The sequence below is a fragment of the Barbus barbus genome (genome assembly GCF_936440315.1).
Source record: "Barbus barbus genome assembly, chromosome: 35".
Classification (NCBI taxonomy): domain Eukaryota; kingdom Metazoa; phylum Chordata; class Actinopteri; order Cypriniformes; family Cyprinidae; genus Barbus; species Barbus barbus.
The window spans coordinates 10,823,390-10,834,051 of NC_136763.1; the positions used below are offsets into that span (position 1 = coordinate 10,823,390).

At 39.8% G+C, this 10,662-nt stretch overlaps 1 protein-coding gene across 1 annotated transcript; it reads left to right on the top strand.

Moving 5' to 3' along the window:
• The first annotated feature begins 1,156 nt into the window (after positions 1–1,156).
• On the top strand, positions 1,157–6,120 carry LOC306854841 (cleavage stimulation factor subunit 1). The gene is made up of 7 exons (XM_079393089.1): positions 1,157–1,211; positions 1,302–1,356; positions 1,530–1,717; positions 2,573–2,850; positions 3,021–3,218; positions 3,349–3,739; positions 5,056–6,120. The coding sequence occupies exons 3-7, from the start codon at positions 1,549–1,551 to the stop codon at positions 5,313–5,315; spliced, it is 1,296 nt and encodes a 431-aa protein (XP_079249215.1). The 5' UTR covers positions 1,157–1,211; positions 1,302–1,356; positions 1,530–1,548; the 3' UTR covers positions 5,316–6,120.
• The last annotated feature ends 4,542 nt before the right edge of the window (positions 6,121–10,662 follow it).

Below are 10,662 nucleotides of genomic sequence, written 5' to 3' on the forward strand. Positions count from 1 at the left end.
AACACATTATGTGCTGTTATTTTTTTTATTTGAATGAATTTATCTCATTTTTGACACCAAATTGTTTAAAAAAAAAAGTTTGTCCCTTTTTACTCTTTTAATATTTGGGAAAACATTGAATAATTCTTATTAATAAGTATATATAATAATAAATATAATATGAAAAGTATGTCAAGAAACATATTAGTTCATTTAGATCTTGAGCAGAACTACTTATAAATTACATAGCAGCCATATCACCCTGTAGCCCAAGACTGGTTGCCCACTGAAGCTAAGCAGGGTTGAGCCTGGTCAGTACCTGGGAGACCTCCTGGGAAAACTAGGTTGCTGTTGGAAGAGGTGTTAGTGAGGCCAGCAGAGGGTGCTCACCCTGCAGTCTGTATGGGTCCTAACGCCCCAGTATAGTGAGGGGGACACTATACTGTAAAAAAGCACCGTCTTTCAGATGAGACGTTAAACCGACTCTCTCTGGTCATTAAAAATCCCAGGATGTCCATCGAAAAAGAGTAGGGGTGTAACCCGGCATCCTTGCCAAATTTCCCCATTAGCTTCTGACCATCATGGCCTCCTAACCATCCCCATACACTGATTGGCTTCATCACTCTGTCTCCTCTCCACCAATAAGCTGGTGTGTGGTGGGTGTTCTGGTGCACTATGGCTGCCGTCGCATCATCCAGGTGGATGCTGCACATTGGTGGTGGATGAGGAGATACCCCCTTTCTATGAAAAGCACTATATAAATGTAACTAATTATTATTATTATTTTATTATTATTACACATTTATTCCTCTTTCACCATTATATAATTTTAAATGCATCTAATTATGTGTCCTTGAATACATAGTTTAATAAACAAATCAGCATATATTAACACTATATATATTATTTGAGATATTTTATTTGCTTTATTGTTTTTCTAATTGACTAATAAAATTGCTTAGCATAGCAATGTAAGGTATTTTATTCTTATCAACTTTATTAATTATAGAGTGTGACAAATATTTATTAGTGTTTTCATTCTAATAGCATACAATAAAAAAAATCGAATCTGTGTGAAAATTCAACAAAAACAGTCCGTTAGGGACTTTTACTTTAAATCAGCCGGAGACTTCTAATTTGTCTGGTTTATTCCCACAACTCCACCATTTATGCGTAACTTACGTCGTGGCGTCAGGCGTACAAAGCGTGTGCGCGCAACTCCTGAAGTCTTGGTAAGTCGTTAATTACATATGCAACTTTCAATGAATGAAGCGCCGTTTGTGTAGTAATTGTTGCTTACTTTGACCTTTATTTCAAAACAGACACAAACCACCTTTAAATTGATACGTCGAGACCTATACCACGCACAGATTTGCGGTAACTATGCGCTAGAATTAACAACAAAGGGTTTGTTTTGAATCTATGTTGCCTACCTGGACAACATTTTGAGTTATCTTACAATGTGTTGTATTGATAGGCAGCTCACTTGGTTTTCAAACACACAACTTCCTGCAGTCTGAGCGTTTCTATCTTGCTTCATTCACTTGCAGGCATCAAGCAGCAGCAAAGATGTTCCGGCCCAAGCCCACACTGAGGGACAGACAGCACCTTTACAGGCTGATCATCAGCCAGCTGCTGTATGATGGCTACACCACCATCGCCAACAGCTTGATCAGTGAGGTGAAGCCCCAGAGTGTGGTGTCTCCATCAGAGCAGCTCATGCAGCTGGCCAAGACAGGTACGACTGAGTCAGGTTCAGACAAGGCTTAAACTTATCACAGACTAAAATGCATGTTTGAGCTGTCTCAACTGAAAATATCTTGCTCTGACATCTCTTAAAGTATGTCAGTGTCAATGTTCTGTGTCAAGATGCACACCCTTTGTTTTCTCCTAAGGCATTTTTGTAAAAGATGCTTAAATATCTTAATTTAGCTAAGGCCTAGTAGTCCTGGCTTAAATTAAGCCCCATAAAATGTTGTATATAATCAACCAAATATATATGAACAAATCCCTCAGTAAAAACCTTCAGGATACAGACAGGAGACTTTGTAGGAGAAAACTGCCTTTTAAAAAAGTATGTATTGTAATTGAAATCTATTAACACAAATCGATAAAGTGCTATAAAAGAAACACTTAACAGTGTCTTTTGGATGTTTTCTTTCTTACCACCAGTCTAAAAAAACACTTTATGAAAAACCAAAAAGCTTAAAATCCCAAACTTGACAGGTGCATGAAAAAACTGTTTCCTGCAGTGTCTCCCCTTAAAGAATTTTTGCAAGGAATAGTAATAAAATGATTATAAACCTAATGTGAAAAGGGTCTATTTTCAAACAATTAGCAAAAACACAACATTTTGCTGCTTTACACAACTTGGGGATGAATTCCTCTTACCAAAATAAAAAGTCAATCCAAAACTCTTTGCAACATACACAATTCTTGTTTCTTCAAAGCGATGACAAAAAGAGCAACTGGATGAAACGCAGTCTGTATGCTTACTGTTATGAATCATTTTAAAAGAAACTTAGGCAACTTTGTTGGGCTAAAGAACTGTTTATCGAAGAAGCCAGAACAGTTCTTTAATCTGATTTCATAGGAATGGAGAACGATGACAGTGCGGTACAGTACGCCATTGGCCGCTCGGACACCGTGGCGCCCGGTGTGGGCATCGACCTGGAATTTGATGCAGACGTGCAAACCATGTCTCCAGAAGCATCAGAGTATGAGACCTGCTATGTGACGTCTCATAAGGGTCCGTGCCGTGTGGCCACCTACAGCCGCGATGGGCAGCTCATAGCCACGGGCTCCGCTGACGCCTCCATTAAGATCCTGGATACTGAGCGCATGCTGGCCAAAAGCGCCATGCCTCTTGAGGTGAGTGCCACCCTTGCCTGAAGTCAAGGTCGTTTCATTTTTTTTATTTTTTAATAATGTTTCACTTGTACTTCACAATTCGTAAGAAAAGAATCTGTCTGTGTCATGGTGACGTTAATATTATGTAGTTTATTCAAGTGGGACAACCTGGCACTGTGATTCTGATTTAGGTGATGATGAACGAAACGGCCCAGCAGAACATGGAGAACCACCCTGTAATCAGAACCTTGTATGATCATGTGGATGAGGTCACATGCCTTGCTTTTCACCCGACCGAGCAGATCTTAGCCTCTGGCTCTCGTGATTACACCCTCAAACTCTTTGATTATTCCAAGCCGTCTGCAAAAAGAGCCTTCAAGCACATACAGGTATAAAATCAAGCTAAATAATGCCTCTAAATTAGTTTGAAAAGGTAAATTTGAGTTTAAAAAGTCATTTGTGGTCCTTCATTTATTGGAGATGTTTGCATGGAATGTTTCTCCCTTTCATTTTCTACAGGAGGCTGAAATGTTGCGCTCCATCTCCTTCCATCCATCTGGGGATTTCTTACTGGTCGGCACGCAGCACCCAACCTTGCGTCTTTATGACGTTAACACTTTCCAGTGTTTTGTGTCCTGCAACCCTCTGGATCAGCACACAGACACCATCTGCGGAGTCTGTTACAATCCCAGCGCTAACAGCTACGTCACCTGTAGCAAAGACGGCAGCATCAAGTTGTGGGACGGAGTGTCGAACCGGTGCGTGACCACGTTTGAGAAAGCCCACGACGGCGCTGAGGTCTGCTCGGCTGTTTTCTCCAAGAACTCCAAGTATATTCTGTCCAGCGGGAAGGATTCTGTTGCTAAACTCTGGGAAATCTCCACAGGCCGGACTTTGGTCAAGTACACAGGTAAGATGGAGAATTATGGGTAGGTTTATATTATAGATTATAAACGCATTATAATCTAAAGTTGTGTTTATATTATAAACACAACTTGGGGCAGTTGTGGCCTAATGGATAGAGAGTTGGACTTGTAACCTGAAGGTCGTGGGTTTGAGTCTCAGGTCCGGCAGGGATTGTAGGTGGGGGGAGTGAATGACCAACACTCTCTCCACCCTCAATACCACGACTGAGGTGAGACCCTTGAGCAAGGCACCGAACCCCCAACTGCTCCCCAGGTGTATGTTCCCAGTATTGTTGTGTTGTGGCCAGTATTAAATGTGATTCAAAAAGATTCAGTGCACTGACACATAATAACAAGAAACGTAGTTCTATTCATTTGTCTGATTTCTGGGCAAATGACTCTTACAAAATCTTTTTTTTTTTACTCAAATGTAAATCTTGACCAGTGCAGTCGGATTCAAAAGAAAATTACTTTTTCAGTTCTTTCTATTGAATCAAAAACACAGCACAACCAGTATATTCTGATCCTGGACAAATGACTCTTATGAACTGATTGTTTTTTATGAATTTGTCTGTTTAGTGAATCAAATACATAGAATAAAGAGTGAGGTCTGATTCCCAGACAAATAACTTTTATGAACCAGTTCTTTGTAGTTAATAAAAAACATACTGAACTGACTCGTGAGTGATTTGATTGTGAATTGACTTAAAAAACACACAGCATGACCAGTCCTGGACAAATTACTCTTATGAACTCATTTATTCAAAAACGCATAGCGTAACCAGTGTAGCCCAGTTCACAAGAAAATTACTCTAATTTTCTTTTCTTTTTTCCAGTGAACTAATGCAACCCAATTTCCGAAGCACATGACACCCATAAGTGTGTTCTTTTGATAATTAGTTCATAAAGACTGGTTACCGGTTTAAATCAATCTAAAACATTGCCTCATATAATTTACATTATTAGCTGGGAGAGAATTTATGTTGATTGTAAGCAGAATAGACTGAAATGAACAAGAACCAAATTCAGAGCCTGAGAATCTGAAACGAAAATAAACCAGCAAAAACCTGTGTGTTATCAGCATCTAGGACTGGTACAATTCATTTTATAAAATCTATTATGATGGTCTTTTGCATCAGTAAAAAGTGTTAATAGTTAATATTATCTTGGAACTTCCATTCAGTTTGGGGTGAATAAATCAAAACCCTGACATATATGTTGGAAATACCATGTCTGTCATCACGCCACCTGTCCAGTGTTGTTCATTGCAGCTCACACACTCTGCTGCCAGCTCACCCTCATTGTGTTTCCTGTCATGCAGGTGCGGGTCTCAGTGGGCGACAAACGCACCGCACTCAGTGCGTTTTCAACCACACGGAGGACTATGTGCTGCTGCCAGACGAGCGAACCATCAGCTTGTGCTGCTGGGATTCACGCACGGCTGAGAGGAAAAACCTGCTCTCATTAGGCCACAATAACATTGTGCGCTGTATCGTCCACTCACCCACCAACCCCGGCTTCATGACCTGCAGCGACGACTTCAGAGCACGATTCTGGTATCGCCGCACCACCACTGACTAGGAGACGTTTGTGTGCTTTGAGACCAAAAGGGTCTGAACTTCATGTATCAGCAGGTCCCAAACACAGAAATGTCCACACTGTTTATGACTTCGCAGGCTTGTTTGCCAAGGCTGTGCATCATTTAACACAAAACCATTTTTAAAAACCTCAAGAGAGCTTATGACTGCAGTACCTTTGTATTACATTTGGGTGGTACTGTTTTACGAATCATCTGAGATCCATTGTTTTCTGTTTTTTTTTTGTTTTTTTTTTTACTGATGAACCATTCAGTAACATCAAAACTATCAGCTGTAAAAGTTGCATTGATATTACATTCGCAGCTTGAAAATGTTTTTGTGTTATCTGACAAGTAGATGAGTACTATTCTGTCATGGCAAGTGCCTAGAATGTCTTCTTTTCCATTTCGATTTGTGTACTCTTTGTTTTATATTAAAAGACTCTGGGAGAATTGTTTCTTGTGCCATTCAATTTTTTCGTAGTTACACGTCTGAAGTGTTTCTGAATGGCATTGAATCATAGAATCGTTGTTAGTGCAGCTTGCTGTTGATCAAACTTTGTGTTAAGGATTTGAATGAACTCCTGACCCCAAGCATTCAACTTTGTGTAACTCGTTTTGAAACCATTCAACCATGAGAGAATTCAGAGTAAAATACCCACTAGTCTTGTACTACCATTCAAAAGTTGGGGAAAGATTTTTTTTTTTCTCTGCCGGAAGTCTCTTATGCTCACCAAGGCTGCAACTAAACTTGTTATTGTGAAATATTGTTACTTTTTAATAAAAATAAATATTTTCAATAATATACTTTATATATATAGTTTTTCGACATCATTACTCCAGTCTTCAGGGTCACATGATCCTTCAGAAATCGTTCAAATATGTTGATTTGCTGCTCAAGAAACCATTCCAGTGTTGAAAAGAGTTATGCAGAACAAAGTTCAGAAGAACAGTATTTATTTAAAATATTTAGTGTTGTTATAATTGTTCACTTTAATGCATCCTTTCCAATTTAAAGTATTTCTTAAACATTTCTGTGAAAAAAAAAATCAAACTGACCCTAAATGTTTAGCAATATACAATTGAAAGAGGAGCCAGATATTTAGGACCTAGCTATGGATATTTGAGAGTGGGCTTTTTGACTACCCACAATTCCTTTGCATCGTGGTGGTTTGACATTTATCAAAATAATCAGCAGTATTTCCTTCCTCAGATCTTTTTCAAAAATGTATTTGCAGTCTTCGTTTGGTTTGTTGAGAAGCATCTATCCTGCAATCAGTTTTTCAGATGCTTCTCAACAACTTTGTGTAAATTCAGTGTGGGTTTTGTTTCTTCTGTTTTTTGTTGCTTTTTTATTATTTGTGGCTAAAGGTTGAAGCAAAGCTCTCAGAAAGAGTTGTATTGAAAGGAAACAGTGGCCACCAGCACTGCCACATATAGACGAAACGACACAGTCATTACAGACACTGCAACCAACCACCGTTTGCAAAGTTGTTCTGTAGAATCCACTGGAGATCCGGACACGTGACCCAGCAACATCCTCATTTGTTAATGTGTGTGGTTCGCAAACCCCGCCCACCCTTAGTTACTGTTGCCATGACCGACAAACAATGCCGCTCTCACTACACACACGTTCTCACGCAAAGAAAAAAATACATTGCAGAGCAAAGAGGAAACTGACAAAACACCGACAGACAAGACAGAGAAGGTTACTTCTGATAATATGAAACAAGGTCTCAGGACCCTCATCTTTTAAATCGAGTCATTTTAAAATAAATTAAAACAATGAATACCGTTTTGTGGCTCTTAAACGTGGCAGATCACTGTTTTGCCTCAGAAAATGGTTTTAAAAAATACATGTAATGCAGTTGCATTAAATATTGTTGTTCAGCGTGAGAAAAAGGACGAAATATTGATTGCCCCGGTAGGAAAATCTGACGAGTAGGATAAAATGACAGGTTTTCTGGTATGCAAAACAAGTACTTTAAAGGAATAATTACCTTAGCTTATTGCCGTTACCATGGCAGCCAACAACAGCACAGATTAACCCTCCGCACATTTTTATATTTAGTTATATTGAAAAGTTTCAATTCAGTCGATCTTTTTTTTAACCTGTTTTAATATGTATTTCTTTGGAGACAGGCCGTAGCTGTTGGGCAAGATGGCGGATAGCAGCGGCGGCACATAATCTCTGCGTTCTGATTGGTCAGATCGCCTGTCAATCAAGCTCTTTGCTCAAAGGTCAATTGGTGTAGTCACAGTTCTGTAGAATGTAACTTGTGTACATTTAAAATTTGTGCTGCTATTTTTGGAGTTTCTTCAGTAATGTCAGATGTTAAGAAAATGATGAGTTTGTAATATCAAACTCATTGGGGAAGTCGTGGCCTAATGGTTAGAGAGTCGGACTTGTCGGACTTGTAATCCAAAGGTTGCGGGTTCGAGTCTCCGTCCGGCAGGAATTGTAGGTGGGGGGAGTGAATGTCCAGCGCTCTCTCCACCCTCAATACCACGACTGAGGTGCCCTTGAGCAAGGCACCAAACCCCCAACTGCTCCCCGGGCGCCGCAGCATAAATGGCTGCCCACTGCTCCGGGTGTGTGTTCACGGTGTGTGTGTGTTCACTGCTGTGTGTGTACACTTGGATGGGTTAAATGCAGAGCACGAATTCCGAGTATGGGTCACTATAATTGGCTGAATGTCACTTCACATTTCACATCACATTTTTCACATATCAACGAATAGGGATTTCCCCTTTGAGCAAGAATTGTTTTTAGCAGCAATCTTTTTCCTGGGTAAATTGCCTAATATTTGTCTAAATATTTGACGAAGAAGGGTAATTCCTCATACGCTTTCAAGATCCTCCTTTTCTTACACTGGTCAGGCTCTTAATAGTGCTTCCCAGTGCGTGTGGCTAGCATGTTTACTATGCGACAGATCCCTATTTACTAGTTTGGGTTTAGGGAAGGTCAAATGAGCTCAGTGGTTATATAAAAGAAAAGTGTACACACGTAATAGGTGTAACAAGTAATTACAGAGTTGTAATGTGGGGGGAAATCACATTAGGAAATAAATATTTTTCTCTAGTACACAATGGCCACAATTATTGGTACCCCTAGAAATTCTTATGATTAATATATATATATATATATATATATATATATATATATATAAGTATAAGTATATTCCCGTTCATATTTGCATTTTTTATCCCACCAGGGTGACTAGGAGCATGAAATTGTCCAGCCTTGGCTTCCTGTTTCACAGAATTATAAATATGAGGAACACAAAGGCCAAATTCCCCTGAAGGCCACAAAGGCCAATAAAAGGCCGTAAAACCAAAAAACATATTTCTGATGTGCAGCAAAAGATTGTTGAACTTCACAAATTTAGAAAGTGGCTGAAAGAAAAGAGCTAAAGCATTAAAAATCCCCATTTCCATCACATCAGGGCAATAATTAAGAAGTTCCAATCAACTAAAGATGTTACAAATCTGCCTGGAAGATGACGTGTGTCTATGTAAGGAATAATTGACGACGGGCCGTTGAATTATTAGAAAAATAATGCACACCCGAGGTGGTGATGCGGCCACGACGCGAAGCGGTCCGGAGTCAATTATTCCGCTTATACTACGGTTGCCACACCTCAAGACATCGATCAGATTATATATTTCAAGGGATTCGTCCGGTTTTTCTACTTAAATCGCTATTGTGAGTAGGATTATTTCTTCCGCATCTCATCCAACGACTCTTTTGCTAGTTCCAAAACGTCATTTTAAAGCTGGCAATGGAGGCTTGAGCCGTTGATAGCAGACTAATGCAGTTAATAATGAAGTTATTAGAAAGAGAGCGAGAGAGACAGAGACACAGAGAAAGAGAAACAGAGAGAGAGAGAGAGAGAGAGAGAGAGCTTGTATGAATTAGGCTACCTCTGTGTGTCCCTCAACAGTGTTCTGAAGCACCGTCTCTAAACTGTAAGTCTGCTTTAAGATGCAGCGCTGTTATTACCTCGCTAGTGAGAAATGTCATGTGTAGCCTTTAAGTTGCTACACTAGGCTAACTGATAAAATCGTCAGGGCAGCGCTGACAACGATGCGAAGTGATATGGAACTGTAATGCGGTCAAGAAAGCTGCCTGGAACTACGTTCGCCGTGCGTTTCCCTGAAAATAATTGCACACCTCAGAACGTTCGTCAGCCAATCAGATTCAAGCATTCAACGGCCCCGTAGTATAAATCGTACTAATGCATGCTGAGGAGGAGAGTTTGAGTGGCCAAAGACTCTCCAAGGATCACAGCTGGAGAATTGCAGAGAGTAGTTGAATCTTGGGGTCAGAAAGCCTCAAAAAATATATATATATTAAACAGAACCACATGTTGTTCGGGAGGATTTCAAGAAAAAAAATTTCCTCGCTCATCCAAAAACAAAAATCCAGCATTTTCAGTTGTCAGACACGACTGGAACTTCAAATAGCCCTGGTTTCTATGGTCAGATGCAACTAAAGAAATAGCTTTTTAGTAGCAAACATATATATATAATACACACACAGCAGTTTGTTCCAGCCCGATCTCACGGCAATTCGTACATATTTTACGAGGTGGCTAATTCGTACGACCTCACTCGTACAAATTCATACGATTTTTGCTTAATCGTACGTATTTTACGAGTTGCCAATTCGTATGAATTTGTACGAATGACCTACACCTAACCCCCGCCCCTAAACCTACCCGTCACTGGGGTTTAGACAAATCGTACTAAATCGTACGAGTGAGGTCGTATGAATTCGTACGAATTAGCCACCTCGTAAAATATGTACGAATTGCCGTGAGATAGCGTTGGTTTGTTCTGATCCTCAAAATCTGATTGGCTGATAAGAGTGTGATATTAGAGGGATAACAGAACTCCAACAGCCGTTTCACCATTTGCAGTATTTTTCAAAGCGAGTGTCATGGCGGACGCTCCAGTCCACTATAATTGTAAAAATACTGTTTTTGTAGCACGAAATGTAGTTTTTGGAGTTTTTAACATGAGAATGTACTTGTTTAGACTTACAATATGCAGTTTGTTAATCTGTCTATTTGAAAATTTGCTTCAACGTTTTTTGGAGATGTGAGCTCCAGGATGTCAGCGGCCGTTCAGCATTCATAAACCCACTGAGAGCAGCCTCAACTCGGCCAGATCTTCTGGAATTTGCCGTTAAATGTCATAGGTAGTCTTTGGTCTCATTAATCTGTTATTTTTCCCAGAGCAAATAGTTTTGGCTGAGGGCAAAATCTCATCACGTTAAATTTGTTGTAACTTCAATGTTGCATATCAGAGCACTGCCTTTGTACTTTAGACTGCATTGCCTAGCAACTT